This window comes from Tasmannia lanceolata, unplaced genomic scaffold (genome assembly GCF_043159265.1).
Source record: "Tasmannia lanceolata isolate RefF3 unplaced genomic scaffold, GAP_Taslan_0.1 ptg000019l, whole genome shotgun sequence".
Taxonomy (NCBI): Eukaryota; Viridiplantae; Streptophyta; class Magnoliopsida; order Canellales; family Winteraceae; genus Tasmannia; species Tasmannia lanceolata.
Window position 1 is genome coordinate 11,431,786 of NW_027518696.1, and position 27,742 is coordinate 11,459,527.

The 27,742-nt window shown below is 37.5% G+C and overlaps 1 protein-coding gene across 2 annotated transcripts; it reads right to left on the bottom strand.

Moving 5' to 3' along the window:
- On the bottom strand, nucleotides 1–27,742 carry LOC143852250 (protein TPR1-like). Of its 2 annotated transcripts, none has more exons than XM_077361653.1 (26): nucleotides 27,571–27,742; nucleotides 27,379–27,467; nucleotides 27,067–27,246; nucleotides 26,833–26,946; nucleotides 19,586–19,744; nucleotides 19,108–19,285; nucleotides 18,708–18,837; nucleotides 16,975–17,093; nucleotides 16,686–16,821; nucleotides 16,460–16,569; nucleotides 16,074–16,143; nucleotides 15,922–15,995; nucleotides 15,563–15,658; nucleotides 15,367–15,459; nucleotides 7,742–7,869; nucleotides 7,362–7,596; nucleotides 7,129–7,263; nucleotides 6,640–6,729; nucleotides 5,876–6,028; nucleotides 5,690–5,800; nucleotides 5,415–5,594; nucleotides 5,207–5,335; nucleotides 4,866–4,961; nucleotides 1,653–1,835; nucleotides 1,371–1,546; nucleotides 1–411 (listed from the first exon to the last, which is right to left on the bottom strand). In XM_077361653.1, the coding sequence occupies exons 2-26, from the start codon at nucleotides 27,456–27,458 to the stop codon at nucleotides 198–200; spliced, it is 3,369 nt and encodes a 1,122-aa protein (XP_077217768.1). In that variant the 5' UTR covers nucleotides 27,459–27,467; nucleotides 27,571–27,742; the 3' UTR covers nucleotides 1–197. The 2 variants fall into 2 exon arrangements, with proteins under 2 accessions (XP_077217768.1, XP_077217766.1); XM_077361651.1 differs by having other exon boundaries at nucleotides 1–414.

Sequence of the window (27,742 nt, forward strand, 5' to 3'; positions counted from 1 at the left end):
TAATAAAACATCTGAAGATGAGTTTTCCAAAGATAGATATTCGAAACAAAGATCTAAATATGATATAAGTAGAATCCCCCACAGGATAAATATCATCTTACTCTAATTATTTTTTCCTATGCTTACCTACTGAGAGGGAAAAAACTACTATTGTACATAGCATAAATTACAGATAGAGGAATAATAAGTGTTACCCATCATCTTTGCAGCTGCTGTGCAGCTGGGTTGCTGTTGGTGGATGAAGCCGCCGCCCTACCATTTGGTAACCCATTGTCGATAGGCACTGCCGATCCCCATCTTCCCTCGGACTCTGAGGGCTCTAAAACTTTGATTGTGCCATCGGTTAGCCCAGTAGCTAATTGATTCGGCTCATGCGGGTTTGTCGCAACAACAATAGGGTACACTAGCTGACTGCTGCGAGAAAAGAGAAATTACATGTTTTAAGTGGAAGATTAAATTCAGCAAAAAAAAATTTAACAGCAAGGGAACACAACTGATTTAAATATGAGGGGTATAATCATGTAAACCCAAAAAATGGCATCGTCGACAAAGATTAACCATAAGTGATGTAGGAACACAACTGATTTAAATATGAGGGGTACAATCATGTAAACCCAAAAAATGGCATCAACGACAAAGATTAACCATAATTGATGTAGCAGATGGATCAAAGAAATTAACGAGCTTGACAATCAGTTTCTTCATAATGAAAAGAAGTTCCTCAGATAAACATGATTTTTTTAATGATCAATCATGATTTTATTAACTGGAAAAATTATAAGCAATAGCTGATATTAAGCTGATAATAATAGAAGTAACCAGTCACAACTCACGACAGCAATATAAAAGTGGTCCCATTGGGGATCTGAAAGTAACCAGTCAGCAAGATAAACAAAGATCTAACAGGCAAGATGAAATGAAATAAAAATGGCATGACAGAGAAAGGCAACATTCAAGATTTCATAAGAACAGAATTTAATAATGGGAGTAAAAATTGGATAAAAGAGATCAGTCAAGTGAGAATTAGATTATATTCTAGGGGAATGATTTCGCCCTCCCATATCTGATAATTGCAATCTTCTCTGAAATTTACATTTCTAATTGGATCATCAAAGCTGTTAAAATTCCCAAAAAGGTATCAACATTAATCAGAAAGTGCTTAAGGAGTGCCTTTATCAAAATATGGGAGTCGGGATATGATTTTTCTTATATTCAGAGATGAAAACAATGAAGAATAATCATGATTAATCAGTTGCTGATTAAGTTAAAGAAATGACAGCCAATTTAAAATCTTAGGACATGTGAAAAAAAAATTCATCAGCAACTCTAGACAAAGTACGCTAGGCAGTCTCTATTTAACTTGAAATCACCTGTTTGTGACATCTGGAGACAGGTATGCTGACAAGGCAATGCGACATCTTAGTCTCAAGCTATCAGCATCGAACACACCAATATTACCATCGCAAAAGGAAGCATAAACTAGCTGGCTATTGCAGGAGTATACTGCATAAGATATGGGCCCACATAGGACATCTTGTGGCACCCACTGAAAGGAAAAAAGTTAATTAGAATTCTGTTACCTGCGGAAAAAATTAATTATAGTTATGTTACGTGCTATATCAATGCCAGATGCCAGTTTAATAACTTCCTACCTGCCTAATGCGCTCCATCTTTGAGGAATCATATATTGCTAGCTGTGTTTCATGGGATACCAACAAGTGAATTTGGTCCGAATGGAACTGAACTCGAGTATCACCGACAGGTGCCTTCCCAGAAGGTATTTGAATAGCAATTGTTCTTCTTTTTTCCCATGTATCAGTGTTCCATATGCAAAGCTACAGGGGATAACAATTATAACACTAAACTTTGCCAAATTGCCAATGTTATACACATTTGTGAAGCCGCTTAAAGAACTTTACTTCACATAAAATTATGAAAGAAATGGAATTCAAGAACATGGAAAGAAAACCACAGATGAGGCTATAAAATTAAAATTAGGGAATTGCTAGCGTCCATCGCAAAAGGCTTTTCGCGGCTGGTCTGTCGCAATTCAGACCAGCCACCTCGTGAATGGAGACAACAGCTTTTGTCTCCATTGCGACAGACCAGCCACGAAAAGCCTTTTGCGATGGAGCTTAGCAAATCCCTTAAAATTATGTATAACTAAGGGAGCTTAGGGAGCTTAACTACGCTTAAGTGGTTTATAAAGCCTCCCATTGGTTCCTTGTGGACCCGCTATACGTTTCAAAGGGAGACCAGCTGTACGAACCAATGGGAGGCTTTATAAACCACTTAAGCGCAGTTAAGCTCCCTGCGCTGCAGCGGAGGAACGCCTCTCCCTCTCTCTCTCTCTCTCTCTCTCTCTCTCTCTCTCTCTCTCTCTCTCTCTCTATATATATATATATATATATATATATATATATATATATATATATATATAGAGGAATAAGATTGTACGCTCGACCGTACCTAAAGTTAGGTACGGTAGAGTGCCAAATCACATGGGTCCCACATTTTTGGTGAGCATCTAAACCATTCATTTGCAAGGCCCCATCATAGATAGGGTGCATACCAAAAATCAGCTCCATAGGATCATCCTAACCCATCCATTTGTGGAGGCCAAAATGGACAGACAGTGTTTGTCCACAAATCTGCCCATTTTGGCCTCCAGTTTTGGAGGGGTTAGGATGATTCAATGGTGCTGATTTTTGGTATGCACCCTATCTATGATGGGGCCTTGCAAATGAATGGTTTAGATGCTCACCAAAAATGGGGGACCCATGTGATTTGGCACTCTACCGTACCTAACTTTAGGTACGGTCGAGCATACAATCCTTTTCCTCATATATATATATATATATATATATATATATATATATATATATAATAAAAAACCCCGTGCGATGCACGGGGCAACAAAGAACAGTACGGACCACATCATAGGTTGATCCAAACCGTCCATGTGATGGAACACAACACAAATAGGTTGTGCCCGTAAAATCATTTTCATAGGCTGATCCTAGCCCTCCAATCTATAGAGGTTTCCATAATATGTTGTTCTTCTTAAGGTGCCTAGAATTCGTCAATATTTTGAAAGGTGTCTTGAAGCCGTACTATTATGTAATATGTTAACAAAAATTCGTAATATTATGTAACATATGCACCCAATCCTTAATTTTGCAAAAACAAAAATGCCACCATGACTTTGTCCACTTTTTTTATGAAAAAAGCATAAAGGAGGGGGGTAGGATTGAAATTATGTGGCTTTAATGGGTGCCTTTGTTAAAAAGCATAAAGGAGGGGGTAGGTGGTAGGATTGAAAATATGTGGGTTGAATGGGTGCCTTTGTTAAAAAAAAGTGAAAAAAAGTGACGTGTAATTCTCATAGAATTTTGGGAGAAATTCAAATAATTCTCTCATTTTCTCTTCTGCTATATATATATATATATATATATATATATATATATATATATAGAGGAAAGTGTTGGTGAGCTTAAGCGCCCCAATCACATGGGTCCCACATTTTTTGTGGTGATCCAAACCATTCATTTGCAAGGCCCTATCATAGATAGGGTGTGTACCAAAAATCAGCTCCATAGGATCATCCTAACCCCTCCATTTGTGGAGGACAAAATGGGCAGATTTGTGGACAAATAATGCCTGTCCATTTTGACCTCCACAAATGGATGGGTTAGGATGATCCTATGGAGCTGATTTTTGGTACACACCCCATCTATGAAAGGGCCTTTCAAATGAATGCTTTGGATCATCCTAACAAAGTAGGCCCCAATGTGATTGGGCGCTTAAGCTCACCATAAGTTTGGTGAGCTTAAGCTCACCAACACTTTCCTCATATATATATATATATATATATATATATTAAAAAAACATCTTAGCATATCAAAGACTGAACTACTAACAGAAAAATAGAAGGCACTATTGCAAAATGTTTATATGTACACGAACAAAAGGCTTATGGGTTTTAAATGCAAAATCATGGTTGTCATTTTCAGATCTAGCATTCTCAAGAACAGTTAGGTCCCAATGTCAAAGGGTTGGAACAACTATTTTGACTATTTTAGGGCCTCTTTGCATACCACCAAAAATGACTCCTGTTTGTAACTAAGATTATTTTTTAAGTTCGTCTTATTTGCAAATAGGATATAATGCCAATTTTATTTATCTTGTTGGAGCCCGTAACCAAGAGCTATCCATCCACTTGGATTTTATTTCTATTACAAGTTGCATCAATAAGTGACAGTTGGAATTGAGCCTCTAGCTCAATGGTGAAGGATTTGTTCTTCAACATATAGGTCGGCGGTTCGATCCAAGCTTGCCTACCAAAAAAAAAGTGACAGCATAGATATAAAACATAGATATCTGCCATACAATTATGATAAACATCTTTCAGAAAGATAGTACATGCTCTTTTTCCCAATTCTTAGGCATTTCGGGAGTTTTGTAAGAGAACAACCTAAAGTCCACATTGTAGCTGAGATGTACTATCAGTTTGAAACCTGTCCAATCCAAGGCTACTTGCAGGCAGTCAAAAAATTCCCAGAACAGATACAAGGTATGTAATTTCAAGCAGCTCTTAGGAGACAAATGGTATATTCGAGCATTTGGTGACTTGGATACATGCAAATAAGCACATTTTGCACATGGCTAGAAAAGAACAACAAAGAGAAGTTGAGAAAATTGAAAAGAGAGAAAGAAAAGCTTCTTACCCAAGTTTAAAGGCGAGGGGGTTCAGCGAACAAAGCAACAATTTTCAAAAAAAAAAATGCAATCATAGCTAAAATGGTAGAGTAATGGAAGGCCTATGGCAGGACAACAAATAGCAACAGAACCACTGTACGAGTTACCTGAGCATCAGCACCTGAAGAAACAAGGATGTTAAGGTTGTTGGAAAAAGATAAACCAGTTATCCACCTCTGATGACCCCTCAATATTTTTTTTACCTACAAAAACAGCAAAAGGAACCACTTCCTATTTAGAAAGTAATTCAAAGACCTGATATGGTGCTCGGGGTTCAGGAGCAAGAAAATGGTTTTAAATTCGGCCAAAATACCGAAAATTCAGTCTAAATTTTGAATTTCGCCCAGGACCGAAACTTAAAAATTTTGGACGAAATTATAAGATTTTCTCCAAAATTTTGTTTTCGGTTGGCCGAAACCGAAATTCCAATCCTTCAGCAAGAGTATACCTCATCCACCCTAACATTGTAGATGTGAATGGTTGAATCCTCCATTCCAATTGCGATAATATTATTATCTTGTGGATGAAATGCTAAGAATGTTGAAGCTGGTGGAGGTGGCATGAATGTCGCCATTACCTGCAGAATAACGTAATGACATGCAGATCCAAAATTTTTGACAAAACTTACATTCAATATAGAAATACTATCATTTTACCTTGAAAGTCATCATATTGAACAATGATACTTTCCCACCACATGCAGACATTACATATGAGTCGTTCTTCGAGAGCGCTATGCACGGGACGCATTTTTCAGGTTCAGTATCTGAGACAACATTAGTCATAAGAAGACCACTGTTTGGTTGCCAATGCTGTGGAACAACACTGGCAGTGGCCTTTAAACCTCACTCGATTCAGAAATCTCGTCTTAAATCGAACATTTCACATAAATATTCAACATGCATGAAAATAATACAGTTTTAATCATTACCTTGCCACTTGGATTTTGCTCACTGCGGCTCCACTTCCATAACTTCTGAATCCCGTTTGATCTGAGTGCCAATAAGCCAATGCCAGAGTTTGTGTAAAGAAGTCTAGCAACCTGACATGAATGGGGTCGATAAATGAGGGTAGATCCACATATATAAAATATGAAATATAATAAACAGAAGCACACCTTGCTGGGAGGATCTGTGCCACTGGGCATGGTGACAACTCGACACTGAATGGGATCCACAACTTCAGCCAATTCCCAGGGTTTAGTTTTATCAGCTATTTCTTCTGAAACTCTCAGCTTTTCCGAGCTTCTAGAACCAGTATCAATCCCATTCTACAGAACACAATGGAATGGTTGTTTAGGTAAATAAATCACTTATATTATCTAGGGCTAGACTGGATTACAGAATTAGAACAGCAACCCAACTGGCTGGGAAAGGAAGCACCCTTGATAGAGATATTAGACACATAGGATTATACTATCCCAAGTGGTTCAGAGCTAACTGTGAATAAAACTAAGAGGGATGCAAAGTACAGCAAGCTAGAGCCAAAATAGCAGCCCATGTCATAAGAATGGAGAGTAGTGTTTAAAAACGCGGATGCGGGTCAAAATGCCGCCAAGAAAAATCCTTGTCGACTCAGGGCGGACGTGGCCAAGAACGCGGTTGATGCGGTCATAACACGGGAGAGTCAAAAAAGTTTTTATTGACTATGTAGGAAAAAATGCGGAACACGGTGGCAAAAAGCGGAACGCGGCCAAGGGAAAAGGGAGTCGATTCGGGGGAGTCCACAATGACGCGAGGGAGTTTTAAAACTATGATAGGGAGGCAAATACATATTAGATGACAGAATCGGTAAGAAAATTCACGCAAAAATGCTTATTTATCTTTTGACATGTACAAGCTGAAAATGCACTAGAATTGTAAGTCCCTCTTTATCACATACAAGAATAGAAGAAGGCCTTGCAGGGCTGTCTACATGCTCCACTCTACTAATAGTTGCATTGATTATTGGAACCACAGCAGCAGCCGATACCTGATCAATGAACACGGCATGAATCAGTAAAGAAACCTTATGGAGCAGTTTGGATACGCGGATTCTAGAATCTTGGATTTCCTCAAAATCCTGGATGGGAGATGACAAAAGAAGGAGACCATCTCTCGTTTTCTGATTTATCACCGTTCTTTACGTAGAGAGAGAGAGAGAGAGAGAGAGAGAGAGAGAGAGAGAGATCGTCCCGTGTTTCCAGGTTTTAGAAATCTTAGGATGGGGGAGAGATTTCTAAAACCTGGATTTCTCACTTAAAATCCAGGATAATGGATTGTAAAAAAAAATCACAATTTTACACCGCTTTCAAACTAAAACCTGGATTCTAAAATCCACGTATCCAAACAGCCCCTATGAGTCCAATATTTTAATTACAAAAATCAAAACCTTAATTGGAGGAGAAGGCTCAATTGACCGCAGAGATCTGAGGCTGTCAGCATTAGCGAGGATCTTGATACCATTGTCTGCTGTAGCAACAGCAAGTAGATTTCCCTCTTTGTTAAACCTCACGCGGGGAAGATTCTGAAGCAATTAAATTAATAATGTCAGAGAACTGATTAACATCAAGTGATGTCAATTCCAAAAACTAAAACTTTAAAAAGCTACAAATTAGAGCTAACCGGTAGTCCACCCTCAGCATCAGTGCTAGTGAGAAGGTTAACGTTGTCCATATTCCAAAATTTTATCTGGTGATCTTCCCCAACAGCCAAAAAGTGATTCTTTGTAGTGTCAAATTGTACAACACCATCTGATTTCTTTCTGAACCCAGAATACGTCCTCTTTATTGCTCCTTCACTTTCATTCCATTCAACCAGGTAAGAGTCCCCATCTTTACTTGTCCCACAAGAAAACAATCTGAGTGATAAAATTTAATGATTATAAGGAATGTATCTATAGAAAAGATAAAGTATCATAAACATTCTAATCTAAAATTCTCAATTTATACCTTTCAAAAAAAATCTCAATTTATTGTCTAATTATTGAAGTTCAATTCACTTACCTACTTCCATCCGCACTATAAAGCATTGTAGTACACCCGTGTCCAGGAGCATCATAGTCAACTCGAGAACCCATATTGTCATACAGCCACGCCTTAATTTTTCCATCAAGAGCAGTTGAAAAAATAAACTGCAAAGATATTACGTAAATCAAATTGTTATTTGGGCGTGCCACTATGGAACGAAAGGGTTCACACATAACAAATCTTATAAGCAAAATATGTTCATCCTTCCTGTTTCAGGATCCAGCTCACATTAATCTCATTTTAAACTATTTCTGAACTCAATATTACTGCCTAACTTTTTTTGGTGGCGTAGGTTATCTTACTGCCATCTATTCAAAGATGAGTCTTTGTGTGACTCAGGGTACGGATTTCAATGCTCTAGCCCCTTGACAAGGAAATGGTAACCCAACAAGGACGAAGTTGAGCCTGAATGGTTGAACACATGTTTCATATTCTAATCACTAACACGGGAAAGATCTGGGGCTCGGGACTGGATGATTTTTTAGGGTATTTTATTAATAACTTCGAGAGTAAATATTTTGAGTGCTCCTATCTGAGCCAGAGAATTTACACAAATTTAATAGCTTCTGCTACTTGTTTTCCAGTTAGATCAGATTTAAGAGTCGAAACTGGTAATTTAATTACAATTTTATAGATACTTTTCAAGATTTAAATGCTATTTTGAGATGATTGGAGAGAGCGAAGGTATAAATTGCTCAGCCCACTTGAAAGAGAAAATAAAAAATATGAGATGATTGAAGACAGTGAAGGTGTAAAGTGATCAGCCCACTTGAAAGAGAAAAACAAACAATAATCAGTTTCAGTAATTAATGTCGTCAAATACCAGAATTACCAATATAAGGAAATTAGAAATGACTATTTTTCTCAACATTACGTAAACTGCATACCTCTCTGGGCCTACAATATGAAAAAGAATATTATAGAACAGAAACGACAGTAAGGTCCTTAGAAAATGCTTTTATCAAGACATTCCCTCGAATTTTGGTGTGGGTATTAATTACACCTAGATTAGCACGGAGAAATGTAATTTTCACTTGCTTAGGCATCAAGAATTTGTTAACGAGGAACTGATGTCAAGCCATGGCAAGAATCTTGATGAACAAATCGGAAACTTACGTGGAAGGGAGAAGATGAGAAAAGAGTACAGAGCAGTAAAGAAACTCCTAACAAATGTAGAGGCATTCAACCTTGATGTGCTTTGCCAGGACATGGAAGACCATGTTCAACGCATAGCGCTCTTATTATCGCAAAATAACGGAAACCATTTCTTGGTTTCCTTTTTCAGGACAATAGAGAAGCCCCTAGGGTTCGTTTAGATGGAGTGAAAGGGATGAAATCCATGAAAACGACGTGGCGAATGTAAAATGAAAATAGCAGGAAAGTGAAACTCATGCAAACTTTTCAATTTCCAAGGGGTGTTTGGTTGTCAATTCGTAAGGAAAGTGGGTCCTGAGTTCCATTAAAAAAATAGCCTCTAACATGGGTGCAGTTATCATTACTTCTAAAGGGCATTTTATGGCATTTTTGTATCTTTTTCATCTTTGTTGAGCTCCCCATTTTAGGGCATTTTGTATTGTCGAGATCCGGGGTGCTGATCAACTCTAGGGTCCCACATGGGTGCATCTATGTGCAATCCAAGCCGTTGAACTTGAAGAGTATCATGAGGTGAGTCAAGTGGTCTAGGTTCCATGCCAAACAAATTTCTTATGCATAAGATAAATAACTGCGAAAATCAACACTTTAGTTTCTGTTTATAGAACCTTGCTAGATCACCAAGCGATTCTTCTGCGTGAAGAGATATCGTGGCGGCAAAAGTCTAGAGTCAAATGGTTAAAGGAAGGGGACAAGAATTCAGCCTACTTTCATGCAATGGCTAGCTCCAGAAGGCGAAGGAACAGAGTTGAAGTTATCACTGAAAATGGTATTACGATTTCGAGCAAGGAAGAGATTTCTTCGGCCATTGTTGATTTCTTCTCTTCTCTCTATACCTCTGAGAATTTGTCTCGTCCAATTCCGGAGGATGTGGAGTTTAGTAGCCTGTCTTTGGAGGAGAGCTCCAATTTGGAAAAGCCCTTGGAAGAGGATGAAATTAAAAACGCTATTTTCTCTATGGATAGGGACAAGGCTCCTGGGCCAGATGGATTTTGTCTCGCGTTCTTCCAATCCTGTTGGTCCTATGTTAGAGCTGACATTCTCAGATTCTTTAAGGAATTTCATGAAGGCTGTCAGCTGGATAAAGGAATAGGAGCTACATTCATTGCCTTGGTTTGGTTCCCAAAGTGGAGGGAGCTTCGAAAGTATCGGAGTTTAGGCCCATTAGCCTGGTGGGCTGTTTGTACAAAATTCTATCTAACGTCCTGGCTGACCGTATAAAAGTTGTCCTGCCAAAGGTGGTTTCAGATAGTCAAAGTGCATTTGTTAGTAATAGGCAAATTCTGGATTGCTCCCTCATTGCTAATGAATCAATTGACTACTATATGAGAAAAGGTGAAAAGGGAGTGGTCTGCAAGTTGGATATGGAGAAGGCGTATGATCGAGTTGAATGGGATTTTCTGGATTATCTTCTGGGGAGAATGGGGTTTGGATGTGTTTGGAGGGGCTGGATTCGAAGATGTGTGCCCTCGACATGGTTTTCTATTTTGGTAAATGGATCCTCAAAAGGTTTTTTCAAATCCTCAAGAGGCTTAAGACAAGGAGATCCTTTATCTCCTTTCATTTTTGTCATTGTTGCGGAAACTCTAAGTAAACTGATTCAAAAAGGGAGTGAGAAGAATTTAATTGAAGGTTTCACAGTGGGAAAGAATAGAGTGGAAGTATCTATTTTGCAGTTTGCAGATGATAGCCTCCTATTTTTTGTTCCGGAATCTTTGAAATTACTAAATCTAAAGGCGATTCTGAGATGCTATGAATTAATAACAGGGCAGAGATCAAATTTTTCTAAATCAAGAATGTTTGCGATAAATGTTCCTTCAGCAGAGATGGGGATCTATGCTGAGATTTTGGGTTGCAAGTTAGATATCTTTCCCTCCTCTTATCTTGGACTACCCTTGGGAGTGGGTAGGCCTTCTAAATCCCTTTGGGATCCTATTGTTGAAAGAGTAGAAAAGAGACTGGATACCTGGAAGAGAAATTCAGTGTCAAAAGGAGGGAGACTAACTTTGATAAACTCGGTCCTTGCTAACATTCCGGTGTATTTTCTTTCAGTATTCAAGTGCCCTGTAAGTGTAGTTCTAAGAATTGAAAGAATTCAGCGCCGGTTCCTTTGGGGAGGAGCTAATTACAAGGGTGGTATTCCTTTGATTAAATGGGAAAAGGTGTGCCTTCCTCGAAACTATGGCGGGTTGGAATCAGGAGAATAAAAAGATTTAATCATGCTCTCTTAAGCAAATGGCTTTGGAGATTTGGAGAGGAGGAATCAGCTTTGTGGGTGAGGGTAATAGGGAGTAAATATGACTGTCTCTCTGGAAATTGGGAATCAGCTGATTGGTATGAGAGAAAGGGAGTTACCACTTGGCGCGATATTCTTAAAATGAATCAAGAATTCAAAAGAGGTTGCCATTTTAAGATTTATTCGGGTCATCGGATCAGGTTTTGGCTTGATTCTTGGTGTTCAAAGGATCTGTTGGGCCTAATGTTCCCAAATTTACTCCTTGTGTCATCAGTGAAGGAAGTCTTGGTTTGTGACTATTTTGAAAGAGTAAATCAGAAGGTGTTGTGGTGTCCTCAATTTAGAAGAAACTTCTTCGAAAGAGAACTGGCATCTTTGTCCCAATTATTTGATCTAATTGAAAAATGATGTATTAAGAAGTCAGGATCGGATAGAAGGATTTGGAAGTGGAACTCATCTGGAATTTTTTCAGTAAAATCCTTTTATGATCGGGATCCCTCAGAGAATGTGGAATCTTTATCGGCAAGAGTTTGGTCTTTTCATTGCCCTCCGCGAGCCTGTTTCTTTGCTTGGTCTGTTTGCAATGGCCGTATCCAAACTATTGAATTTCTGAGAAAGAGAGGCATGTGGTTAGTTGATCACTGTTCATTATGTATGGAGGATGGAGAATTCATAGACCATTTATTTATACACTGTAAGTATGTAAGAGAAATTTGGGGGCTGCTATTGGGTAGATTTGGCCTCCAATGGGTTTTCCCGAAATCTACTCTTCAACAAATTGAGTGTTGGGACTTTGTTCCTTGGAAGAAGAAGGGAAAGATGCTCTGGAGAATCTCTCTGTTGGCTCTGTGGTGGTCTATTGGAAAGAAAGAAACAATAGAGTTTTCGAAGGAAAATCCAAGTCATCCCACCTCAATTCAGATCTGTGTCAGCCTATGATCTGTGGGAAGGGTGGCAGATTATTTGTAATGAGGCATCAATGAGAAGGAAAGTCACTCCAAAATGGGTCCCGCCTCCAATTGGTTTTCTAAAATTAAACTTTGATGGTGCTTGTTTTGGAAATCTAGGCGCAGCGGGGATTGGAGGTCTTCTTAGGAATGAGAAAGGAGAGGTGTCTTGGGCGTTCTCGGGTCCTAATGGCATTAGTGATTCAAATGAGGCGGAAGTTAGAGCAGCTTATTCGAGTATCCTGCACCTAGATGAACGTTATTTGAACAAGGTGATAGTGGAAGGAGATTCTTCTAATGTAATTCATTGGTTGTCTGGTATTGCTCCCCCTCCTTGGAGATTTCTTAGTCTTATTGAGGAGATCGCTGATTTTGCATCGGATTCTTCTGTATCTTATGTGCATGTCAGGAGATCGGCAAATGGTGAAGCTGACTCTCTAGCCAAAGCTAGGGTTAGCAGATCTAGTTTGGAGTGGTTTGATCATCTCCCTCCATAATTGTATTTGATTTTCTCCTTTTTTTGCTCTGTATCTTTTGAACCATCTCGGTTCTTTTATTGAAATCACTATTTCAAAAAAAAAAAAAAAAAAACCTTGCTAGATCAAAGAGCTAGGATCATTCGAACAAGGTGACAGAGAAAGAACAAAAGGAAGCTACAAATCTGATTTTTCTCAAGGCAGCAATGGCAATTCGGCTGATTACATGTGCAATGGTCGTAGGGCAATGGGCGGAAGGTCATAGTCGGAACTTCGTCGAAGGGCAGCAGTAGTAGGGTGAACTTCGTCATAAGACAGAGGCTTCTTTATAATCGTCATTCGTGAAATACATCGGTGGCCCTGGAATGCATTGTCGAGCTGTTCGGATTGAGTACGAAGCTCCCAGGCAAAGGTGAAGGGCAACGGTTGTAGGGTGAACTTCATCAGAAGAGAGAGGCTTCTTTATCATTGTGAAATATGTCGGCGACCTGTAGAGCATAGCCGAGCTGTTTGAAATGAGTACTAGGCGTCTAGGCGAATGTGAAGGGATAGGAGAGAAAGACGTTGCCCAAAGAAAACAATTTTCTCTCATCGGATTCTCCCGAGAGAGAGAGAGAGAGAGAGAGAGAGAGAGAGAGAGAGAGAGAGAGCGTGACTCTCTGGAATCTCCCAATTTTCCTCTCCTTTAAGAATAAACATGGGTGCAGGGGGATAAGCGCCACCTCACCCAACACGGAGTCGACAAGGCGAAACCCAAAAATTGAAAATTGTTTCCCCTGGCAACCAAATGCTTCGTCAAAGGAATTTGATAGGAAAATGATGTCATTTCCCCATGGCTTCCATCACATTCCTTGCATCCAAACGGGCATGTAAAGAAAAGCATTTACATGGGAATAGGGAAGAAGGTTTGGCTCCACAAGTCACATATGCATCAGAATGGGGCTTAAAAGGGATGAAACACAGCTTTGGATTAAGACAGCAAATGGTTGGAAAGGCCCCTCTAAGGAATCGCTCAGTTGCAGATAGGTTTGGGCTTAGTTTTTAGTCTCATTTAGAAATCATCTGGGTACAGAGCTGAGTTGGAAGTCTTAAGACTCAGCCTGACTACTTAAGAATTACGAGTAAAGTCGAGCATAGTTTTCAGGACATTAGAAACAAACCAGGTTTTGGGCAGACACTGGCCTGCCTAGCCTGTTTGAAGCCCTACTCTGGATGAGGATTTTTTTACTAAAATTTGGAATGAAGCCTCCACTTAGTTAAAAGAGTGTTACTGCATTACCGAGGCAGTGTGAGTTCCCTATTGCATCTACATGGCAGCACGGTGTTCAGAGTGGTAACTAGTGAGTTGCAGGCGTCATTGAAGTACATGCGGCTTTTCTTCTATCTCTTTTTAAGCTTATGCAGCATTGGTACTTGGAACTTGGTTGTAAAAACGCCAGTGAAGATGATGATGAAACTGTACAAGTACCAATGAAGCTCGTGGATTACTAGTTGTCAGTCTTAAGCACTAGGTTTATATGTATTGCCCTCTTTCTAGTGGATCATACTAGTTGTCGAATCATAACAGTGCTACTCTCTCTAGCTTGAGTATAAATCTGACAGAATGATACCTGATTTCAAGAAACGGATCATACATTGTCTGCTCAAGGAGGGAACTACCTCTTAGGCACTCCTTGAAGTTGGGAGAGTTGTGTCTAGCAGGAGACAAGTGGCTATAGACACTCCTAGGCCCTTGCTGGCTAGAAGTGAAGCAACCAGAAGTCGAGGAGTTTGTTGAAATGAAGCAACCTAAAACTCTATCCAGTGTCGGGAGGAAACTTAGTGTGAGAAATCAGTCTGAACCGGCAGTAGTTTCCCTAACTACTGTAGGCGCTTTATGCAAGTGGAGTTGACGCTTTTTGTAGGCCCAATAAGTGGAATATTTGCCCATTAGGATTTTTAGGGATTTATTTCCATATTATTTAGTTTCTAGGATTTTTATTTCCAACTAGTAATATCTGCTTATGTTATACACATGTATATATTAGGAAGAAATCCTCTTTTCTATTTAATGATAACATAATTTGTCAACCATTTTCAGTTGACAGGTATTTTTACTTTGACATTGTTAACTAACCAACTTCTCCAAAAGCTTAAGCTGTTGGAGAAAGGCGTTATTTATCTTTTATAATTTAACACTCCCCCGCACGTGTGGCCCACTTGGCAAACACATGGGACATGTGGTCCCACTTTGGGCCGACCATTGCATGTGGATTTTCACTATCCGGGAGGTTTGAACTCGAGACCTTTGGCTCTGATACCATGTTAACTAACCAACTTCTCCAAAAGCTTAAGCTGTTGGAGAAAGGCGTTATTTATCTTTTATACTTTAACAGACATTTATTGTATGCTTTAAAGTATTATCGTTAATGGATAAATAAGATCTTCTAGGTTAAATTGCAAAAGTTCTTAGAGAAAGAACCAACCACTTTACTACATTTAAATTCCACCAAATTAACAACGGCCATGAATATTTATTGTTCAAAAATACAGAATTTAGTCCTTTTTGTCATAGTGTGTTTGAATTCTGAGGCAATACTTGAAGGCACAGTGAGGTTCTAATTGTTATTCATTTAGAAGTTTCAAAGGTAAAGTAGAGTTCTAGGTGTTGAGCTCAATCCAACAGAAATCAATACAACAAGATGGCTTTTTTTTTTTTTTTTGGTATCCTATACTATTGATCATTGAATTCTGGAAGCAACAGATAGTTAAGATACAGATTAAAAACTCTACATGATAAGACTCTTGTACCTGAATGCTCTCCTTGTGGTGAGGGCACACAGAATAAACAGGTGCCTCATGCCCTTCAAAGTTGTAAAGCTTACGTCCATTCAAATCCCACACCTAGAAAACAACAAATGGATATAAATATTAATTTAGGGAAGGTGAGAATGGCTTGAACCATAAGGAAAGGGCTAAAAGTGAAGGGAGCTATTCCTGCCCGTACCTTTATCAGCTTATCATCTCCACAAGTTACTACACATAATTGCTTGTTTGGATGACAGAACGCTAAGTCATTGACACGACCAACATGAGCATCAACCTGCAAAGAAACAAGTCAGATTGCAGTTAAAAGTCAATTTCCATGTTAAAAGCATGGTTTTAAATTTCGGCCCGAAATTTCGGATTTTGGCCGGGATCGAAATTCAAAATCGAGACCGAAATATACAAATTTCAGCCGAAATTATAAGATTTTCACTGAAATTTCCACCAAAAATTGCGTTTTAGTCTGACGGCGAAGCCGAAACCGAAACCGGAACCGAAATTTCAAGTCATGGTTAAAAGCAGAGAAAACTTGTATCAAACCTCTAAATGTTGGCGTAGATCATTAGATCCATGGTAAGAATACAAGTGAATTAAGTGTTTCGTAAATGCAATCCCTGCAACAAGAAAAAAAAAACATAAGAAATATTAACAGAAACCAGAACCATCCAGTCAATCCTGTTAGGGACACATACCCATCAAACTTCCATCTGGGCTCCAGGTTACACGAGTGATAGACAATGACGAATCTTTGACAATTGCAGTCTGCAAGTTTCAGCAAGAAAAACTAAGATGGCCAACAAAAAGAGAAAAATATATTTACTCGTGTCTAGAAACAATATTGTTTTGTTTTTTCCAATTGTTCTCCAAGAATCATGCCACTTTCTTTGAGCAGTAACAAAAGTAAATCTATTAACAGTTAAAGAATATACATCGAGGAGTCAGGATGACCAATAGAAGACAGTAAACATAAAACCTAAAACAAGCCAAGTGCACTCTACACATAAACATGTCAATCTCAAAATAAATAGGCAGGCACTATGTCATTATAAAGTTGTCAATACAATGAAGTGATCAGAACCTGAAAGGGCAATGAACAAGATGTCATATCCCATATTTTGAATGGCTTTGATGCCAAGCTCTCACGTAGCCCAATTTCCCAAAGTGTTATTTCACCATTTCCTGAACCAACTATTCAAATACAAATCCAAGTTACAAAAAGCGCAAAGTTTGCGTCCTAATTTAACCATAATGAACATAGATGTTGCCCTATTCTTTTGATCAACAGAATATGAGGCATTTCATACCAAGAAGTAAATTCCGGTGAGAAGGATGGAAGTCCATGCTTGTGACATTAGATCCCTGATTAAAAGTACAAGCCAGTGTTCTTGGCAGGTCATCCATTGACCATGAAGCCTGAGGAAGAGGGACTGGATATGTTACCTGAATATAGGGGGAAAGAAAGAAAAACAAATAAATTGAATATGGTATCAAGCTCTAATAATCAGAAAAAACACATATAAATCGGTAGTATAAACATATAAAGAAATACATTTCAGAATGCTGAGTAGACAATTATGAAGAAATCTGGATTACCTCATCAACAGGAGGCACAGCAGAACGCAAGCGTTTCATTAGTTGTTCAGAGTCAGTACTTTGATAATCAACCATACCCAGACCATTTGGAGGAGTTCTCGGATGTTTCAAAATGGAAACTGTAGAAAAGAGAAGAGATAGAGTGCTCATACTCTGTACAAGAATATAAACCAGTGGGAATAAATTGCAGGTGCAAGCATAAAATGCCTCCACATTTAGTTTCAATTAATGCAAACTAAAATTTAAAAACTCTACAAAAAACATTAGATCCTTCCAGAAGGTAAAATAAAATAGTTTTAAGAACAACTTTTCTTCGAAAGGAAGTCTTAGGAGATAATCAGAAAAAGCTCCTTTAATAAAAAATTCAAATAGTTTCCCTTTTCTATGCTCACACATTTGCATGTAACATATAATTCTCCCAATTCATGAAAAGGCACTCTGCAAGAGAAACTTCCACTACACTCACGTGAATGAGCTTTTTTCCATTCGTCAATATGTAGACACCATGGGTTAACCATACTGCAATATCGGAAACAGTATTAAACACCTGATTCCAGAAGATGCCATCGTATTCTATATGTTAAAGAGGCATTTCTAGAGACACCCCTTTATAACCATGAATGTCAGTCAAGACTTAAGCTCAAACTCCTCAACAACCTTCTTAAGCTCCAACACCCAAACAACCTTAGGCACAAGCACATAGCTTCACCAAAGCCAAATAAAGCATCTTAAGCTGCCAAGACTAAATTTGGATAGATCAACCATGACCAAACACTACGAATTGGAAGAGCCCTATATGAGCCTACAAATGCAACTACTACTACTTCCACCTGCATCTACCCCCAAATTTTCAGAATTTCCAGCATACCTTTTCACTGCAATCAGAATGTCATTATTATATTTATTGGTAATTTATCAAAAAGAAATGTATCGTTTTTATGGCATTCAATTAAAAAATTTGCATCATTTCACAGAAATTTCAAAATGCAAATTTAATTGAATCTTCACAGCTCATCTTAATTAGTGAAACCCTAGTGTCACGTGTTTCTTGGATCCTCCATTATCTCAGGAAAACACAAAAAACACCATAGTGCTTGTTGCCAAATTGCAAAATCTGAGTATTGAAAAAAAAAACGTCAGCAACTTTTAACTGAGGATGTCAGACTCTTCTCTTTCGTTTGATCGTGATGTTTGTCTCCTTTCTACTACATCAAACTACAACAGTGAAAAAGGTGTCATTCAGATTGCCTCAGATATAGCCTATTCAAAAGTAAACATGAATTATTGAGGTTGACAGCCACAATATTAAAGAGGCATTTGCTTGGGGTACATTTTTTTTTTGTGAGCATGGTGTAGTTGGGGGGTGAGGGTTGAGATTGAACTGTAATTTTTCTTTCTATAGATCCTTTGCAGACAGGATTAATTATAATTCTCGAGTTAAGAGTATAATGGGTCAACAAACAGTCATTCTTAGATAATATAGAAGACTGGCTTTTTTTCTTTTTTTCCCAATCCTATGCAAAAAAAGAAAGAAATAAAGTGGGAAGATTAGAAGGTTCCCAATGGTTTTCAAACGCTTGTGCACTGTCGAATAAACATTTGCAAAAAAGAAACACTTCTTAATCAAAAAAAACTTTTCAAAGAGATCCATATGCCATTTTAACAGTATGTTCCTATTATCAAGCAAATATTAACTCCAATAAAGCCAAATGAAACAACATCCAAACCCTAACCTTGATTTGGTGGAACAGGCATTGACGATCCAGTAACAACAGCAGACTGAACAGATGAGGAAGCGGAGGCATTTGCCATCCAACCTGCTAAAGCATTAGCATTTGCGGCTGCAGCAGTGGGTGGAAAAAGCTGCCTCAGATAAAACCATGCAAAAAGATAAAGTAGTAAGCATCCTAAACTGTGGATCTTTCATCCAAACAAATCAAAACATTTGGGATGTATGAAAGTAACAGAATAGTAGGTTAGGTTATTTCAGCTTATGTATTTCGAATTGGCTCGGGTATGCCTGGGTCGCTACTTGTTAATATTCTGTAAAGCAAGATGGGACTTAGTCCCAAATGCAATCTTAATATTAATAAAATTTGTCAAATTTCAAAAAAAAAAAAAAAAAAAGCATACTCCATGTGCTCCAAGGGCAGGGTATGTGGCAGTTTTGGCAATCGCTGCAAGTGGAACAGTGACAGGTGTCGGTGCATGATGAGCTCCATTTGAAAGTGCACATGTATGGTCTGTGAATAATGTCTTGATGTCTGGGTTTGGCCTCGGATTCTTACACAGCTGGTGCTGCCAATTCAAACTGCCAAAACCAACAAACAAAGATTCATATCTCACCATGAAATAAGAAATGGCAGTTTGTGGCTCACATCAGAAAAAAAATGACAATAGTGGACATCTTTCAGTAAGCCTCCGTTTCTTTCGACGTAAAAATGGACATAAAACTTGTTTTATGTTCATTTTTACAACATAAAACAAATTTTACGTCCATTTTTACCTCGAAAGAAACAGAGCCTAAAAGTATAATTGCTGGGTTTCACAAACCTAATTACAAGAAAGAAAAATGCAAGTTCCACACAGCCCATTCTTGTGCCGACTTTACCTTTGGTTAATTAGTGTTCGCAACCTTGACGCTTTTAAAGTAGGAAATACCAATTTTTCTCGAAACAGAGGATTCGCTTCAATCAGTTTCTTGAGCTCTGTCAGCATAATGCTTCGAGCTGATTTGGTATCACCATACTTGGATAATTGTTCATTTTCCCTATATCCAGGAGGGAAAAAACAGGAAACAAACAATGTAAGGTTTCCATACTTAGATAATTGTCCACTTATCCTGAGCTGAAAAAAATGAATCAAACTTAAGTTGCAATATCAAGAACTTCCCAAGAGCTTCGGGATGTAAAAAGAAACTCCAAATGCATTATTAAGCCAATAGGAAATTTTCTGTTTTGCATCGGTACTAACAAGCAACTAGCATTAAGATGCCCTTCAATCTATAACAAAGTATAAAATGGTGGAAACTATTGCTTTGAATATCAGGCAACATGTATCGCACTATTTAATAGCTATGTATTAATTACTATCTGCTTCTAAATGTCTAGGATGTAATATATTCAATGATATATAAACCTAAATAAGTGAATCTAGCTAAACGAATGTCAAGACCCAACATACAAATAAACATGAAAAATAAGTAAATAAAAAATAAAATGGAAACAAAGTAGAACAAAATAGGGCTTATAGATTCACATATTGATGAAGAAAACAAAAGATTGCATGAGAAAGAAATTTGAAAAGGAGTAGAAAAAATATGAAACCCATGAAAAAATATATAAAAAAGTTGCATATATAACCATCAAATCTCACCAAAAGCATTCATGAAAATTTTTGAATTTTTAGTTTTTATTTGCTTTTTAAGAGATAATGAGAAACTATATGAAAAAATGTAAAGATAGATGGATGAAATAGCCCCAAGAGGAGAAATAAGATGAAATCAGTCCCACAAAAACTGCACGCTACAAAAGGAAAACTTCAGCCATTAAATATGTAAATCATCCCTATCTCCTTTTTCCTAGCTAGTGAATCCACCATATCATTAGCATGTCAAGGGATCATGCATGTATTTTCACAAGAAATTGAGTACAATCAATCCCTAACGGTAAATAAAAAGTAGACTATAAAACTAGAATTAAAAAAATCCCCAAATTGCACAATTTTGGATCAATTCGTCGATTGGGCATCTATCTATGCATAGATCCTTGAATGTGCAAAATAGATAAAAAAAAGGGTCAGAGTTACATTTTTACACAACAAAGGCATTCAGAAGTCAGAGGACAACTAGGTCTCCAAAAAATTGAACTGGTTAATAAATTTTTACATAATGGAGACATTCGAGTTCGAGCAATTATAAGAACAAAAGGCTCTCTAGTGGACTGCAGGCATTAATTAAATATAAAACAAAGAAATTTGATAAAAAATAATGCCGAAAACACCAAAAGAAAATGTAAAGAAGAATTTGTAGCCAATTCTTTAATTTTCTTTTAAACGGGATGAATGCAAAAAAAATGAAACTTACAGCTGCATTGGCCAACAAAAGACATGTACCAGTTTGGGCACTAGCCTATCCATTGCCTAATATCGGTATTGAAATTCTTGTTGAAAGCTGAAACACCGAAACACAGTTTGAGGGCCCACAGGAAGAGCTTCTCTTTCTGGTGATGTAAAGAACTTTTATGACTAAAGGACCCAAAAACCAAAGGTAACAAAACTATCTTAGCGATAGAACAAATGTCTAATCCCTGTGAAACAACCAGTTACTCCAAAAGCTTAAGCTGTAAGGCGTTATTTAATCTTTTATACTTTAACACTCCCCCTCACATGGGGCGGCCCCTCTTTTAGGTTTGGCCTACACGTGGCACATGTGGCCCCTCTTTTAGGTTTGGCCTACACGTGGCACATGTGGCCCCTCTTTTGGGTTCGGCCATTGTATGTGGATTTTTGCTATCCAGGTTTGAACTCAGGACCTTTGGCTCTAATACCATGTGAAACAACCAGTTACTCCAAAAGCTTGACCTGTTTGAGAAGGCATTATTTAATCTTTTATATTTTAAAGTTACTGCAGATAACCAGTTCTAATACCAATTTGATGCAGGAAATTTCCATCAAAACCATAGAACCGTATATTATAGAAGCAATCATACAAAATCTCCAGCAATACATGTTCAAATTGCATATCTAGTCTTATTTTAATACAATTACACCACATGAATAAGAGTACTAAGGATTTAGTAGCAACACGTAGCATCACATCACATGAATCTTGTAGAATAATTTCACAAAATTTTAGGCGTCATATTGAAAAACAAGAAATCGCATTCCATCTATCTATAAATATCCATTGAATCATTGACTCCCTTTTCAATGCCCTCTTTTCCTTTCTCTCTTTCTCCCTATGGCCAACTCCTTCATATCATTGTGTAATATCTTTTAGCTTTTGAAAAGTCCTTCCTTTCAAGACAATAAAGAACAAAGAATAAAAAATCTAGAAAAAGAAGTATGCATAACTCTTTACAAGCCATACCCAGAGCAGTTATTAATCTCAAGACATGTATAAATAAGGCATTATGAGACTTAACTAGATTTAACTAAAAGATGGAATTATGAATATATTAATTATAGTGTCTATCACACACACACACATACTCAAAATTATACTATATATGTGCAACAATAACTTTCTTTCAAAAAAAAAAAAAAAATGTGACACTAACAAGAGAAAAAGTATGACAGCTAATTCAAAGTTTCAAACAAACGCTGACTTTCTAAAAACTGTGACACAAACAAGAAAAAAGTATGACAGCCAATTCAAAGTTCCAACAAACACAGACTTTCTCTCAAAAAAATGTGACACTAACAAGAAATAAGCACGATAGTTAATTCAAAGTAGCATGTTTGGAACGTGATAGTTATTTTGACTAACAAAAGTATCCATGCAAAGTCAGAGGATCAGTATCGTATCGTATCTGACAAAATATGTTGGATCTACAAGAGTATCCAGGTACAATAGATCACATCCCTTGATCATCTAACTCAAGAGAACTGAAAACAAACCTTGATCATTATTAGATGAGCTAGGGATAGTTATTGCTTCCCATGGAGGGTTGCCAATTATATTGAAGAGATTTTGCATGTGATAGAGGGCCATAGAATGAAAATTCAACACGTTTGGCACTTAGCTGATTGCAAGGTGGGCTGGCTTGCTCACTCTAGGATCGAGAGATGAGATCTATATATTTGATTTCCTTCCTCCCTGAGGCCCTTGCTGCTTTCGGTTTTCTTGTTTTTGTGTATAGTTGGTCCAATGTAGTTTGTTTTTTCTTTTGCTTTCTTTTTTGAGAACCCCTTCGGTCTTGTTGTTATTTCCGTTCTTTAATGAAATTTGTCTTCATTCAGATAAAAAAGAAGAACTGAAAACAAACTTAGAAACCAATAGAATGAGAAAACAAAACCCTAGTAAAACTCGTGGGGTATTTTTCAATCCCAATTTGTACATCAATAAAAACATCAAAAGGAACCAAAATGCGCCCCAACCTGGGTTAAGTAAATACAAACTTAGGAACTCATCCTTAGAAACTTCAAAAACAAGCAAACTCAAAATCGTTAGGTTTTTTCATTCCCAATTTGAACCTCAATAATGCCACCAAAATGGACCAAAACACCCCTATTTAAGTTACTTAAGGGTATACATACGTGAAAGCCTTTCTAATTAACAGTCACTTTTTTCTCACAATTTCAAATGTTTTAACTCAAAATACAAATGAAACAAATTTGAATTCCTTTGCAAGCCTTAAGGGATAGGTCCTAAATTCAATCACTCACCTCAAACACTTCAAAACCCAAAAGGAAACTTAAATGACCTTTCTTAAAACTCTAAAATCGCATTTATTCTTCTTCTTTTATGGATGGATGGTTGATGCTTCGACATTTGAAGTCTAGCTTTGCCACCCAATACAAATGAGACGGCCACCTTTAGGTGCTCCTTTTATCTCTGACAATGGGAATTTTCAGTCATCACTGAATGATCAGAAGAGGCATAAAACAGCACAATACAGTGTAGTTCTAGATGCATTAATCTGAAACTAAATGGAAAGAAAAAGGCATCATGGAAGATAGGCTCAGTCATGAGGTTGACTAAGGAGAAGGTTTTTAAATTCACTAACTTCCCCAGTCATGTATCACAAAGGCAATTGCTTCTGATCATGACTTCTCTCAATAAGTTACAAGTTGCATCAAAGAATATATCTTCGTCTAGATTTTGGATTGACTCGATTAATTGTGAGTCTCCATCACGAACATCAGAAAAGCTCATGTTGCAGCAATTGTGAATTGCAATTCATGTTCTGATGAATGCATCTTTTTGAATCAAAAGTTCGAGACTTACAAAATTAACCTACTCTGGCATGAAATGGTGCACCTAGAAAATCACTGTAAATAATCTACCAAAGAAGAAAGAGGGAGATCCACATAAGATCAATGCTTTCTAAATCCAAAAGGTAAAAAAGAACCTTTACAAGTCACTTTTCCCTCTTTATACATCACAAAATTTCACTAAAAATAACTAAAATACCCTTTAATATTTCTCTTTTATTTAAAAAGGACTCTATTATCCCTTGTACAAGAAAGAAAGATAAAGCAATGAAAAGGAGTGACAAATGAAGTAATAAAGTAATAAAGTAAAAGGAAGGATGCTTCCTCGATATCTCGGGCCTCACAACAAGGGGAATTGATGACATCATCATTTGGCCAGAAACTCCTTGGCTGCATCATTTTTCAGTTCTGTTTCAAGACGTCACATTTGGGTATAATGGGCTTTAGACAAAAAATGTTTAATACTTAAGTATAATCTCAACTGTGTGATGATCATGAGGTACTTTAAATATTTTCTCCTATTATTAGAGCAAGGGTTTAAGTTTTTATGTAAAGGCCTTTATGTAATGACCTAATACACAATTGTTTAGTTTTTTTTTCCTGTTTGAGAAGTAGTGAAAATGCAAGGTAGATTACTGTAATTTCCGTTGTTCTTTATGTTTTTTTGCACGGTCCTTCTTCTCTAACCCGATCGGTAGAATCATACTTTAAATCAATGTTACCTGGAACGCGGTTCATTCCGGTACGTGGTACGGGAACGGGTACGGAGTTCGATGGTAGCCAAGTACGCGGTACGATGAGGGTATGCTATGTTGGATCGCTATTCGGGGTCGCAGGTCAGTTTGGAGCGCTAATTCAGACTCATACTCTCTCTCTCTCTCTTTCTCTCTCTCTCTCCACACACACACACACACACACACATATATAATTTCATATATTTTTACAAGAATATCATTCCATAGAACACACTACATACATTTAATACACAAAATAAAAAAACCTCATGTATGTCATACATATTTTTTCAAAGAGAAAGTTCCCGTTGTAATATATGAATATCCTTCTATACTACATCCATTTAATAAACAAAATAAAAAACCTCATGCATGCCTTACATTTTTTTTTTTCCAAAAGAAAGCTCTAGTTACAATTCAACCCAAAATATATAAAATTTGTAGCTCTCTCTCCATCTCTCCCTTTGTCTATATGCATCTCTCTCTTTCTCTCCCGCGGGTCGTCATTTTTGGCGATCTAGGTCGCTAGAGAACCACGTTTGGGATCGTGCGACCCCGTATCGCGGGTCGGAGGGCGGATGGCGAATCCGGTAACTATGCTTTAAATGCATCAAGTTCATAGATATGTGTGTCATCTTTAAAACAGAGGGTGAGGGGAAATCTACGAAAAAGGGCATCATGTCCAAAGATCTTCATCATTTGACCTATATAGATAACAGACGGTCCTACACATAACACATTTCAATAATTCACATGACAATCATTGGGCTAATCTGAACTTCATTCACTTTGAAAGTTGTAACTTAGGCTTGAAGGTTCAAAAGAATCAAAACTGTGCATATAGAGAAAAGGATACAAAACAGTAAAGCAACTAGTACCCAAGACCTCTCCTCAGTATAGGGTTGCTGTTTAGAAAACGAACAGCAAGGGCATTTGCAACTTCATTAAAATTAGAGAGAGAATATAGAATCCCTCAATGAATGATGGAGGCATCAAAAGAGATTTTAGAGTTTAAGGCAACTTGACTGACCGGTTGGATGGAATATCACTCATGGCCCTGCCTTCCCTATGATAGACAATCGATGCTTTGCATCTTATCGTCCACCTTGGATCTTCTACTTGTTTCTTGCTTCTATAGTTTCTTTTCCTTACTCATTGTAGCCCCTTGTAGCCTACTTACCTTTATATCAAGGGGGAATTAGTAATACACAAGTTCAGTTAAAATGGCTTAGAATTGGCCAAAATCTTCCCATAAATGTCCATTAAACTCCAACTCATAATAACAATGGGGAATGCCACCAAAACGCACCACAGAGTCCAAACCCCGCTAATAATTCTTAGCCATTGTATAATCGATGTACAAGACTAAAATTAATTTTCCTTTTTTTTTTTTTTGAATGACGACAATTTAATTAAACCAAGAAAGAAGTAACGACGGGACAGATGTGGTCTAAAACAAAAAAGCAAACATAAAATCCAAACAATTGAAAGAGAAAGCTAGAAAAAAGATCAAGAGGTGCCAATCTTCTCAAGGAGGGAGCTGGTCAAAACTCAAATGTATAAAGCTCGGATCTATCAACCAAAAATTATAAGAAATGTTTTCCTTAAGGGTCGGTTTGGATGCCACATGCCTCGCATTTTCAGCAAATAATGCACTTTTCTTCAACTTTATGGTGCTTGGTAGCCCAGGAGACTACCAGACAAGTTTCAGGGGTAATAATTGCATGTCTGGTGGCGCGGCACCAATGTCCCCTCTTGATACCTTCCAAGCCAAATTTCTAAAAAAAGAAGGAATTGGCCTTGGAAAATGATGTTTTTTCGTTCTTTCTCTCTCTTCCTTCTCTCTTCTCTTTCTATATTAGTAATGACACCCCCTCTCACTGCTCTACAAACTTGACAACCAAATACTACTTATCACTATTCTACAAGGAAAATTCTAGGTAAATCAAATGTTTGTCTCCTCCCTATTGACTACTTATACCACTAATCTACAAGGTAACTAACTACCTGTATCCAAACAGAGCCTAAATAAATGTTACAAATGTTTTCATCTTTTTCAAATCTTCTGTGTTCAATTGGCAGTAGGAACAAAAAAAAATCCTTACTTACCCAGTTTCCATAATCAAATGATAATTTTTACAATAATTAGTAATTTTTCTTCCAAGCATCAATATATCCTTTATAATACCTGAAGTTCTCAAGAGTCAGAAGCTGCGTGATTTCTTTAAACAGTTCCTCATTGAACGTAGCAAACACTTTCAAATCCTTCACTAATATCTCAACCGCCTTCGCTCTGTCATGCCTGAAAACAAAAACAAAAAATCAAAAAAAAAAATCAAAAATTGAAATAAAATAAATTAGCACATAAAAATAAAAAACAGGGGGGGGGGGGGGGGGGGGGGGATTTTATAATCCCATATACCTATCAAGCGCTTCGAGATACTTCTGCTTCCTGATCTCAAAAAAAATCTTCATAGAGTATTTATTATCATCAACTTTAGTAAACCCCGAAAGGTACTTCTCGACTTCATCCCATTCTCCTGCCTGCGCTCGTTCCTCGAAATACTTCATGTTGAAGAAAAACCCTGATTCCTGCTCCAACCTACCTCCACATCATCCATACCCATTAAAACCAAAAAAAAATCTTTAAAAAAACATCAGAAAAAAAATAATAATAATAAACAGAAAAATTCAAAACAGAAGAAGAAGAATGGAAAAAAAAATAAAAAATTACTTGTGTACGGACTCCTTAAACTTTTCCTCGTCAAGGAATTGCAGGATAAGAAACACCAATTCTCTGCTCAAAGAAGACATTTTTTCTTCCTAAAACTGTGCTACGTTAGTGTTTAGAATTCAAATAGAGATAAAATCAAACCAAAAAACAAACATGAAAAAATGAATTTTGATTTGAGTAGAAAAATCTCACCGAGGGAAGGAGGGAGGGAGGATTAGAGGCTGTAATTTGTTTAGTTTATGGCAGAATATTTCTCTCACTCCCCCAAAAAAAAATCTAGGGTTTTTGTTTCACATCTTCAACGATAGCTAGAGAGGGAAGTTGAGGAAAAAGATAAAGGAGAGAGAGAGAGAGAGAAGAAAAG